At 48.1% G+C, this 12396-nt stretch overlaps 1 protein-coding gene across 3 annotated transcripts in view; it reads right to left on the minus strand.

Annotated features, from left to right (window-relative positions):
* Positions 1-12396, minus strand: part of RNF113A (ring finger protein 113A) — a 69033-nt gene that overhangs the window by 35292 nt on the left and 21345 nt on the right. For 2 of the 3 annotated variants that reach the window (XM_063959523.1, XM_063959524.1), the window contains exon 2: positions 7543-7622. The exons of the other annotated variant lie outside the window; for it this stretch is intronic. In XM_063959523.1, coding sequence (XP_063815593.1) covers positions 7543-7622 — 80 coding nt within the window. The remainder of the gene's footprint in view (positions 1-7542; positions 7623-12396) is intronic. 3 annotated transcript variants of the gene reach the window in all.

A 12396-nucleotide genomic window follows, 5' to 3' on the forward strand; every position in this document is an offset into this window, starting at 1 on the left:
GAACCCCTTCCGACCTAAAATAGTTGGAAACTGCCGTCTTTCCGACAAGAAGGCAGTTTCGACTTCAATTGAATATACCCCTATGTATCCAACTCCTTGCGTCTGGCTCTCCTCAGCCGTCTCTCCCAGAACATGGACTAGTCTCCAGCAGTGGCCTGGATTGCATTATTTTGTATTAAGAGGTGGAAGAAGCAACAGCAGCACCAACATGAACAAGAACAGGAGCAGCATTAGCATTAGTGAACGAGTATTCAGCCTTCAACAAGCAGAGAGCTGGGGAAAAAGCAGCTGCATACTCCTGTCATCAATGTACAAATGGCTGACTTTCACATACTGAACAGTGCTGTTCAAACTCCTTCCCTAGCCTGATTTTAAATACAATCAGATCGTAAATCTGCTACATTAATAGATTAGCAAATAGTCTTTTCATAGAAAATACTTTAAATAAGAATTTACTCACCGGTAATTCTATTTCTCGTAGTCTGTAGTGGATGCTGGGAACTCCGTAAGGACCATGGGGAATAGACGGGCTCCGCAGGAGACTGGGCACTCTAAAGAAAAGATTAGGTACTATCTGGTGTGCACTGGCTCCTCCCTCTATGCCCCTCCTCCAGACCTCAGTTAGGGAAACTGTGCCCGGAAGAGCTGACATTACAAGGAAAGGAAATTTGGAATCCAGGGTAAGACTCATACCAGCCACACCAATCACACCGTACAACTTGTGATAACCTTACCCAGTGAACAGTATGAATAACAACTGAGCCTCACTCAACGGACGGCTCATAACAATAACCCTTAGTTAAGCAATAACTATATACACTTATTGCAGAAAATCCGCACTTGGGACGGGCGCCCAGCATCCACTACGGACTACGAGAAATAGAATTACCGGTGAGTAAATTCTTATTTTCTCTGACGTCCTAGTGGATGCTGGGAACTCCGTAAGGACCATGGGGATTATACCAAAGCTCCCAAACGGGCGGGAGAGTGCGGATGACTCTGCAGCACCGAATGAGCAAACACAAGGTCCTCCTCAGCCAGGGTATCAAACTTGTAGAACTTTGCAAATGTGTTTGAACCCGACCAAGTAGCTGCTCGGCAAAGCTGTAAAGCCGAGACCCCTCGGGCAGCCGCCCAAGAAGAGCCCACCTTCCTTATGGAATGGGCCTTCACCGATTTTGGATGCGGCAATCCAGCCGCAGAATGAGCCTGCTGAATCGTGCTACAGATCCAGCGAGCAATAGTTTGCTTTGAAGCAGGAGCACCCAGCTTGTTGGGTGCATGCAAGATAAACAGCGAATCAGTCTTCCCGACTCCAGCCGTTCTGGAAACATATATTTTCAAAGCCCTGACCACGTCCAGCAACTTGGAGTCCTCCAAGTCCCGAGTAGCCGCAGGCACCACAATAGGTTGGTTCAAATGAAACGATGACACCACCTTTGGGAGAAATTGGGGACGAGTCCTCAATTCTGCCCTGTCCATATGGAAGATCAGATATGGGATTTTACATGACAAAGCCGCCAATTCCGACACACGCCTAGCCGATGCTAAGGCCAACAGCATGACCACTTTCCACGTGAGATACTTTAGTTCCACGGTCTTAAGTGGCTCAAACCAGTGGGATTTCAGGAAATCCAACACAACGTTAAGATCCCAGGGTGCCACTGGTGGCACAAAAGGGGGCTGAATATGCAGCACTCCCTTAACAAATGTTTGAACCTCAGGCAGTGAAGCCAGTTCTTTTTGAAAGAAAATGGATAGGGCCGAAATCTGGACCTTTATGGACCCCAATTTTAGGCCCATAGTAACCCCTGACTGTAGGAAGTGCAGGAAACGACCCAGTTGGAATTCCTCTGTAGGGGCCTTCCTGGCCTCACACCAAGCAACATACTTCCGCCATATACGGTGATAATGTTTTGCTGTCACGTCTTTCCTAGCCTTTATCAGCGTAGGAATAACTTCATCCGGAATGCCTTTTTCCGCTAGGATCCGGCGTTCAACCGCCATGCCGTCAAACGCAGCCGCGGTAAGTCTTGGAACAGACAGGGCCCTTGTTGCAGCAGGTCCTGTCTGAGAGGCAGAGGCCATGGGTCCTCTGTGCGCATTACTTGTAGTTCCGGGTACCAAGTCCTTCTTGGCCAGTCCGGAACAATGAGTATTGTTCTTATTCCTCTCTTTCTTACTATTCTCAGTACTTTTGGTATGAGAGGAAGAGGAGGAAACACATATACCGACTGGTACACCCACGGTGTCACTAGGGCGTCCACAGCTATCGCCTGAGGGTCCCTTGACCTGGCGCAATATCTTTTTAGCTTTTTGTTGAGGCGGGATGCCATCATGTCCACCTGTGGCAGTTCCCATCGGTTTGCAATCAGTTGGAAGACTTCTTGATGAAGTCCCCACTCTCCCGGGTGGAGGTCGTGTCTGCTGAAGAAGTCTGCTTCCCAGTTGTCCACTCCCGGAATGAACACTGCTGACAGTGCTTGCACGTGATTCTCCGCCCATCGAAGAATCTTTGTGGCTTCCGCCATTGCCATCCTGCTTCTTGTGCCGCCCTGGCGGTTTACATGGGCGACCGCCGTGATGTTGTCTGACTGAATCAGCACTGGCCGGTTTCGAAGCAGGGGCTCTGCTTGACTCAGGGCGTTGTAAATGGCCCTTAGTTCCAGTATATTTATGTGTAGAGAAGTATACAGATGTGGATAAATCCACAGGGAACCAGCGCTCAAACCCTATTTGTAGTGGTGAATGATACGGTTATAAAGTGAAACTAAAAATCAATAATGAAAAAGCAGGTAATATACTTAGGGTTGTTTATTCTAAGATGCTGAGATACTTTCTTTCCCAACAGGTATAAATTCGGTTTAAAAGTCAATCAGTGATTGGGGCACGCTCCTGGTTTGAGCTTAAATTCTGAAGTGCAAGGTTCAATTGAAAGAACAAATGCTGTAATCTTTGTAAAGTCGAAAAAAAGAAAAAGAAAAATGCCACAAAAAAAATAATAATGATATGTACTAAAGTCCAAACGGTTTACAAGTCTATACAGACTGCGGCGTCCCGCTAATCTGTGCTCTGAAGTGAAGAATTCGTCCTCAGTCCAATGTAGTATAGATGGGTACCCATCTATACTACATTGGACGGAGGACGAATATTCACTACAAAGAAGGACAGTACTGCTAATCCTTTCCGCAAACCATCCGGTCACGTGATCCGGAGTTCCGGAAGCAACCGGTTGCCAGGCGACGGAAGAAGCCCGAGACAGCGGAGAGTGGAAGGCGGAGGGGAAGGGAGAAGGTAAGTCCCTGTAGGAGTAGGAGAGGCGCGGCAAGCCGCTCGGAGAGCTCCGGCCGTGTCCACTTCGCCTCTGTGACAGGCGCACACCCCAGGTCAGCGGCCCCACAGAGCGGGCCTGATTCGGGCGCTCTACTGTGGGACGTGCTGCAGGAGAAATAGCGCCAGTCCAGGGTCCTTATTCTCCACTCTAACCAAAGCATACACTACCGCTGTCAACTGTTCATCACTTAACAAGAGAATCCTTCACTTCAGAGCACTGATTAGCGGGACGCCGCAGTCTGTATAGACTTGTAAACCGTTTGGACTTTAGTACATATCATTATTATTTTTTTTGTTGCATTTTTCTTTTTCTTTTTTTCGACTTTACAAAGATTACAGCATTTGTTCTTTCAATTGAACCTTGCACTTCAGAATTTAAGCTCAAACCAGGAGCGTGCCCCAATCACTGATTGACTTTTAAACCGAATTTATACCTGTTGGGAAAGAAAGTATCTCAGCATCTTAGAATAAACAACCCTAAGTATATTACCTGCTTTTTCATTATTGATTTTTAGTTTCACTTTATAACCGTATCATTCACCACTACAAATAGGGTTTGAGCGCTGGTTCCCTGTGGATTTATCCACATCTGTATACTTACCATTTAAGGGGGGGCGGGACACCCCTCATTACCAGCAGCACACCCCGCCTCAGACTAACACCTCAGTGCGCAGAGAACCCATTTCCGTTATGTGTAGAGAAGTCTCCAGACTTGACCACAGCCCTTGGAAGTTTCTTCCCTGAGTGACTGCCCCCCATCCTCGGAGGCTTGCATCCGTGGTCACCAGGACCCAGTCCTGTATGCCGAACCTGTGGCCCTCGAGAAGGTGAGCACTCTGCAGCCACCACAGAAGAGACACCCTGGCCCTTGGGGACAGGGTGATCAGCCAATGCATCTGAAGATGCGATCCGGACCACTTGTCCAACAGATCCCACTGAAAGATCCTTGCATGGAACCTGCCGAAGGGAATGGCTTCGTATGAAGCCACCATCTTTCCCAGGACTGGCGTGCAGTGATGCACCGATACCTGTTTTGGTTTCAGGAGGTCCCTGACCAGAGATGCTAATTCCTGGGCCTTCTCCACCGGGAGAAACACCTTCTTCTGTTCTGTGTCCAGAAGCATGCCCAGGAAAAGCAGCCGCGTCGTAGGAATCAGCTGCGACTTTGGAACATTCAGAATCCAGCCGTGCTGTAGTAACACTTCCTGAGAGAGTGTTACGCTGATCAACAACTGCTCCCTGGACCTCGCCTTTATGAGGAGATCGTCCAAGTACGGGATAATTATAACTCCCTTCTGCCGAAGGAGTATCATCATTTCGGCCATTACCTTGGTAAATATTCTCGGTGCCGTGGACAGGCCAAACGGCAACGTCTGGAATTGGTAATGACAGTCCTGTACCACAAATCTCAGGTACTCCTGGTGAGGTGGGTAAATGGGGACATGCAAGTAAGCATCTTTGATGTCCAGCGACACCATAAAATCCCCCTCTTCCAGGCTTACAATAACCGCTCTGAGCTATTCCATTTGGAACTTGAATTTCTTTATATAAGTGTTCAAGGACTTTAAATTCAGAATGGGTCTCACCGAACCGTCCGGTTTCGGTACCACAAACATTGTGGAATAGTAACCCCTTCCCTGTTGAAGGAGGGGGACCCTGACAATCACTTGCTGGAGGTACAGCTTGTGAATTGCCGCCAGCACTACCTCCCTTTCCATGGGGGAAGCTGGCAAGGCTGATTTGAGGTAACGGCGGGGGGGGAGTCGCTTCGAATTCCAGCTTGTATCCCTGAGATACAATTTGTATAGCCCAGAGATCCACCTGTGAGCGAACCCACTGGCTGCTGAAGTTTCGGAGACGCGCCCCCACCACACCTGGCTCCACCTGTGGAGCCCCAACGTCATGCGGTGGACTTAGTGGAAGCAGGGGAGGACTTTTGTTCCTGGGAACTGGCTGCATGGTGCAGCTTCTTACCTCTACCCCTGCCACTGGCAAGAAAGGATGCGCCCCTGACCCTCTTGCCTTTTTGGGAACGAAAGGACTGCATTTGATAATACGGTGCTTTCTTAGGCTGTGAGGAAACCTGAGGCAAGAAAGTCGACTTTCCAGCTGTCGCTGTAGACACGAGGTCCGACAGACCGTCCCCAAACAATTCCTCACCCTTATAAGGCAAAACCTCCATGTGTTTTTTAGAATCAGCATCTCCTGTCCATTGCAGAGTCCATAAGACCCTCCTGGCAGAAATGGACATAGCATTAATTCTAGAGCCCAGCAGGCAAATGTCCCTCTGAGCATCTCGCATATATAAGACGACGTCTTTGATATGGCCCAGGGTTAGCAAAACAGTATCTCTGTCGAGGGAATCTATGTCGTCTAACAGAGTATCTGTCCACGCTGCTACAGCACTACACATCCAGGCTGAAGCAATAGCAGGTCTCAGTAGAGTACCAGAGTGTGTATACACTGACTTCAGGATAGCTTCCTGCTTTCTATCCGCAGGCTCCTTTAGGGCGGCCGTATCCTGAGACGGCAGGGCCACCTTTTTAGATAAGCGTGTCAGCGCCTTGTCCGCCCTAGGGGATGTTTCCCAACGTAACCTGTCCGTTGGCGGGAAAGGGTACGCCATAAGTAACCTCTTAGAAATCACTTCTTATCAGGGGAACTCCACGCTTCTTCACACAATTCATTTAATTCATCAGATGGGGGAAAAGTCACTGGCTGCTTTTTCTCCCCAAACATATAAACCCTCTTGGTATTAACCGGGTTACTCTCAGAAATGTGTAATACAGCTTTCATTGCAATAATCATGTATCGGATGGCCTTGGTCATTTTAGACTGTAAATGTGCCTCATCATCGTCGACACTGGAGTCGGACTCCGTGTCGGCATCAGTGTCAACCATCTGAGATAGAGGGCGTTTATGAGCCCCTGGCGGTTTCTGAGTCGCCTGGGCAGGCGCGGGCTGAGACCCCGGCTGTCCCAAGGCTGCAGCGTCATCAAACCTTTTATGTAAGGAGTTTACATTGTCATTTAAGACCTTCCACATATCCATCCAATAAGGTGTCGGCCCCGACGGGGGCGATACCACACTTATCTGCCCTTGCTCCGCCTCCACGTAACCTTCCTCATCAAACATGTCGACACAGCCGTACAGACACACCGCACACACACAGGGAATGCTCAGACTGAGGACAGGACCCCACAAAGTCCTTTGGGGAGACAGAGAGAGAGTATGCCAGCACACACCACAGCGCTATATAACACAGGGATTTTCACTGCTAATAAGTGATTTACCCAATAGCTGCTTTTTTTGTATTGTTTGCGCCTAAATTTATGTGCCCCCCCTCTCTTTTTAACCCGTCTTGTACCTGGATACTGCAGGGGAGAGCCTGGGGAGCTGCTTCCAGCGGAGCTGTGAAGAGAAAATGGCGCTGGTGTGCTGAGGAAGAAGGCCCCGCCCCCTAAGTGGCGGGCTTCTGTCCCGCTTTCCATGTAAAAAAATGGCGGGGGTTTTTACATATATACAGTGCTAGACTGTATATATGTATGTTTTTATGCCAAAGGTACAATTGCAGCCCAGGGCGCCCCCCCTTCCCCTCCTGCACCCTACAGTGACCGGAGTGTGTAAGTGTGCTGGGAGCAATGGCGCACAGCTGCGGTGCTGTGCGCTACCTTAATGAAGACAGGACTCTTCAGCCGCCGATTTCGTCGTCTTCAAGCTTCTGTTCTTCTGGCTCTGCAAGGGGGACGGCGGCGCGGCTCCGGGAACGGACGATCGAGGACAGGTGCCTGTGTTCAAACCCTCTGGAGCTAATGGTGTCCAGTAGCCTAAGAAGCACAAACTAGCTGCAAGCAGGTAGGTTTGCTTCTCTCCCCTTAGTCCCTCGTAGCAGTGAGTCTGTTGCCAGCAGAAGCTCACTGAAAATAAAAAACCTAATAAATACTTTCTTTACTAGTAAGCTCAGGAGAGCCCACTAGGAGCACCCAGCTCTGGCCGGGCACAGATTCTAACTGAGGTCTGGAGGAGGGGCATAGAGGGAGGAGCCAGTGCACACCAGATAGTACCTAATCTTTTCTTTAGAGTGCCCAGTCTCCTGCGGAGCCCGTCTATTCCCCATGGTCCTTACGGAGTTCCCAGCATCCATTAGGACGTCAGAGAAATATATGTGTAGTCCCTGAAATAGTGATAAGACATGTGTAAAATGCCTACCATCTGAACCATGGGCTTGATGATCTCCCTCTTTTTCCTCCTGATGACAGATGCCCCTTCATCATCATCTTCGCTGCTTTCTGCAGAGACAACAGTATAATACTCTGATAGGATCCACCTGAAAGTGCGTATTTCTCAGCCGCTGGATATGAATTGCAGCATACGAGACCAGCATTACTTTCACATTCTTCAGATGAACATTTCTGCATAAACGTTATCAAGCCTTCTATTTATACATGGAGTAGCCACCCCCCACAAAAACAGATGACATTTGATGTGCTCAAGTCTTGACACAGTTGTTCTTTTATGTGTAGTGTGGCGCCTACTGAGAAAACATTCAAATTCTGTATAGAGTTTTGACTCTGAACCTTTCAGATGTTTACTGCCAAGCATGTACAGTAATTGGATGGATACAACAAATTTAAATGAAAACATAAGTACATACAATATGTTATAGTCACTATTTAGCAGAGTCCATAGTGTGCAGTGCATATCACATGTATAAGCCTACAGAGCCAGACAACCAACTAGCCAAACCATTTATTACGTTAGTAACTATGAGACTTATTCAGTAGCATTCGCTACAGAGATGCATTCGTAGGGACAGCGACGCAGAGCGGTGAAAATGGGGGCAAGTCCTGTCCATTTTCGGGGCTCCGCTAACGTCACACGCGGTTGCCGAGAAGCAAAACATGGTGGTGGTGCGCCTGCCTTCGCAGCTTGGCTGCACAGGCAGGGGGCTACCCTTGTTTTGTGGGGCCAGCGATGCGACTGCAGTTGAATTGCGATTGCTTCGCTGGTGGCAATTTGCATGCTGGGCAGCCATGCCCTGTGCTGGGCAACCCGCTGCAGCTGATGCGAATTAGGGTCCAATGGCAGCACTTATAATACCAAATTTCATTATAATCTTAAACGGTCAGTCTGAAACTTGTGTTGATTTGGTGTGGAATAACCCCAGGGCAACATGCCCTGCCTGATATGTAAAGGGCAAACTGTACCCTACCGTTTTATCAGTGCCCTGCTAAAACAACCTGCCCATTGCTGTGCCACCACGTGAAAAGATGCGCACGGCATCTATTCACATTAAAGGGAGAAGGGGGAGCCCAGCAATTACATGCCCCCATTAGTAACGCTAACAGCTCGGCACAACCCCATTTATGACTCTAACGGGGCTGCACCGCCACCCAATAGTGACGCCAGCAGAGCCATGCTCCCTCCCAGGCCAGTTCGTCCCATTTGCAAGTGCGCGTACGATCACACTGCCCCCGCATCTCTGCATCCTATGCGGAACACTATATTTATAAAGCACAAGGCTCCACATTGCTATTGCAGCAAAACTGTGGTGCTGCCCAGAGTAGTGTTGTCCTTCTAAGTAGTGACAAAAGAAATAAGACTGCAGCTGCTCATGTGCAAAAGAGAAAATAACGAACCATTGATTATTATCATCCGATCATCGATGGCCAACTCTAGGTTAGAGCAACAAGTCAGGTGTTTTCTTTCACTTTTTGCACTGCAAAAGCTGCAGCTACAGTATGATTTGTACCTACAGTTTTCTTGCACACTAGTGTCAGGACCTCCTCCATCAGCTACATTCACACATGCATCCCTCCAACTGCTTTGGAACTACACATCACAGCAGTGGCGTGGGGTGGGGTGAGGCAGAGCCTTTCCGGTCATTACAATAAGATAAAGAGAGCGCAGATAATAAAAATGGATTCACATTTATTTTCATATAAAATAAAAATAAAAAAATGTAAGAATAACTCATAATGACCAAAATAAAAAAATAAGAATTTACTTACCGATAATTCTATTTCTCGTAGTCCGTAGTGGATGCTGGGAACTCCGTAAGGACCATGGGGAATAGCGGCTCCGCAGGAGACTGGGCACATCTAAAGAAAGCTTTAGGATCACCTGGTGTGCACTGGCTCCTCCCCCTATGACCCTCCTCCAAGCCTCAGTTAGGATACTGTGCCCGGACGAGCGTACACAATAAGGAAGGATTTTGAATCCCGGGTAAGACTCATACCAGCCACACCAATCACACTGTACAACTTGTGATCTGAACCCAGTTAACAGCATGATAATAGAGGAGCCTCTAGAAAAGATGGCTCACTACAGCAATAACCCGAATTTTTTTGGTAACAATAATTATGTACCAGTATTGCAGACAATCCGCACTTGGGATGGGCGCCCAGCATCCACTACGGACTACGAGAAATAGAATTATCGGTAAGTAAATTCTTATTTTCTCTGACGTCCTAGTGGATGCTGGGAACTCCGTAAGGACCATGGGGATTATACCAAAGCTCCCAAACGGGCGGGAGAGTGCGGATGACTCTGCAGCACCCAATGAGAGAACTCCCGGTCCTCCTCAGCCAGGGTATCAAATTTGTAGAATTTTACAAACGTATTTGCTCCTGACCAAGTAACTGCTCGGCAAAGTTGTAAAGCCGAGACCCCTCGGGCAGCTGCCCAAGATGAGCCCACCTTCCTTGTGGAGTGGGCATTTACAGATTTTTTGGCTGTGGCAGGCCTGCCACAGAATGTGCAAGCTGAATTGTACTACAAATCCAACGAGCAATAGTCTGCTTAGAAGCAGGAGCACCCAGCTAGTTGGGTGCATACAGGATAAACAGCGAGTCAGATCTCCTGACTCCAGCCGTCCTGGAAACATATATTTTCCGGGTCCTGACAACGTCTAGCAACTTGGAGTCCTCCAAGTCCCTAGTAGCCGCAGGCACCACAATAGGTTTGGTTCAGGTGAACACTGAAACCACCTTAGGGAGAACCTGAGGACGAGTCCTCAATTCCGCCCTGTCCGAATGGAAAATCAGATAAGGGCTTTTACAGGATAAAGCCACCAATTCTGACACGCGCCTGGCCCAGGCCAGAGCCAACAGCATGACCACTTTTTCTGTGAGATATTTTAACTCCACAGATTTAAGTGGGTCAAACCAATGTGACTTTTGGAACCCAAAAACCACCTTGAGATTCCAAAGTACCACTAAAGGCACAAAAGGAGGCTGTATATGCAGTACCCCTTTAACAAACGTCTGAACTTCAGGGACTGAAGCTAGTTCTTTTTTGGAAGAAAATCGACAGAGCCGAAATTTGAACCTTAATGGACCCCAATTTCAGGCCCATAGATACTCCTGTTTTCAGGAAATGTAGGAATCGACCCAGTTGAATTTCCTCCGTCGAGCCTTACTGGCCTCGCACCACGCAACAGATTTTCGCCAAATGCGGTGATAATATTTTTAGGTTACATCCTTCCCGGCCTTGATCAGGATAGGGATGACTTCATCCGGAATGCCTTTTTCCTTCAGGATCCGGCGTTCAACCGCCATGCCGTCAACGCAGCCGCGGCAAGTCTTGGAACAGACAAGGTCCCCGCTGAAGCAGGTCCCTTCTTAGAGGTAGAGGCCACGGATCCTCCGTGAGCATCTCTTGAAGTTCCGGTTACCAAGTCCTTCTTGGCCAATCCGGAGCCACTAATATAGTGCTTACTCCTCTCCATCTTATCAATCTCAGTACCTTGGGTATGAGAGGCAGAGGAGGGAACCCATACACTGATTGGTACACCCACGGTGTTACCAGAGCATCTACAGCTATTGCCTGAGGGTCCCTTGACCTGGCGCAATACCTGTCGAGTTTTTCCCAACGGTTTATAATCATGTGGAAGACTTCTGGGTGAAGTCCCTACTCTCCCGGGTGGAGGTCGTGCTGAGGAAATCTGCTTCCCAGTTGTCCACTCCCGGAATGAAAACTGCTGACAGTGCTATCACATGGTTTTTCGCCCAGCGAAGAATCCTTGCAGCTTCTGCCATTGCCCTCCTGCTTCTTGTGGCACCCTGCCTGTTTACGTGGGTGACTGCCGTAATGTTGTCCGACTGGATCAACACCGGCTGACCTTGAAGCAGAGGTCTTGCTAAGCTTAGAGCATTGTAAATGGCCCTTAGCTTCAGGATATTTATGTGAAGTGATGTCTCCAGGCTTGACTATAAGCCCTGGATATTCCTTCCCTGTGTGACTGCTCCCCAGCCTCGCAGGCTGGCATCCGTGGTCACCAGGACCCAGTCCTGAATGCCGAATCTGCGGCCCTCTAGAAGATGAGCACTCTGCAACCACCACAGGAGGGATACCCTTGTCCCTGGTGACAGGGTTATCCGCTGATGCATCTGAAGATGCGACCCGGACCATTTGTCCAGTAGGTTCCACTGGAAAGTCTTGCGTGGAATCTGCCGAATGGGATTGCTTCGTAGGAAGCCACCATTTTTACCCAGAACCCTTGTGCATTGATGCACTGAGACTTGGTTCGGTTTTAGGAGGTTCCTGACTAGCTCGGATAACTGGAAAACAGAAAATTGGAAACCGCACTGGTGTAGTAGGTGTATATGTATAATGATAAACTATCTGTAATTAGCTGATAATTAGATTCAAGGTTCAAATCCTCATTTTGGGAAGCAGACACATAATGTAACACACTCCTTATTTTTATGTATCAAAAAACTGCCCATCAGCGGTGCTCCCACGAGTCAATTATACATTGTAAACATGGAAAAAAAGAGAAGAAAGAAGACTCTTTTTGGGAAGCACTCATATACAGATAATATTGTATGACTGACTGTCACAATAACTAACTAAAATACAATACTTTAATAATTCTTGTTAAAAAATTAATTACTGAGGAGTTCAATGAGCGCCGGTATTTGTTTAAATGGTGACATTGCGAAAATATAAAGAAATTGTTTGTAGCTTACAGGGTACAAATACCTAATATAGGCCGAGATGGGCAACTCTGTGAATTTGTGAAACAGACACACCAACTATATGACAGCCTGTGGTCAAAAA

The sequence above is a fragment of the Pseudophryne corroboree genome, chromosome 3 (assembly GCF_028390025.1).
Source record: "Pseudophryne corroboree isolate aPseCor3 chromosome 3, aPseCor3.hap2, whole genome shotgun sequence".
Lineage (NCBI taxonomy): Eukaryota > Metazoa > Chordata > Amphibia > Anura > Myobatrachidae > Pseudophryne > Pseudophryne corroboree.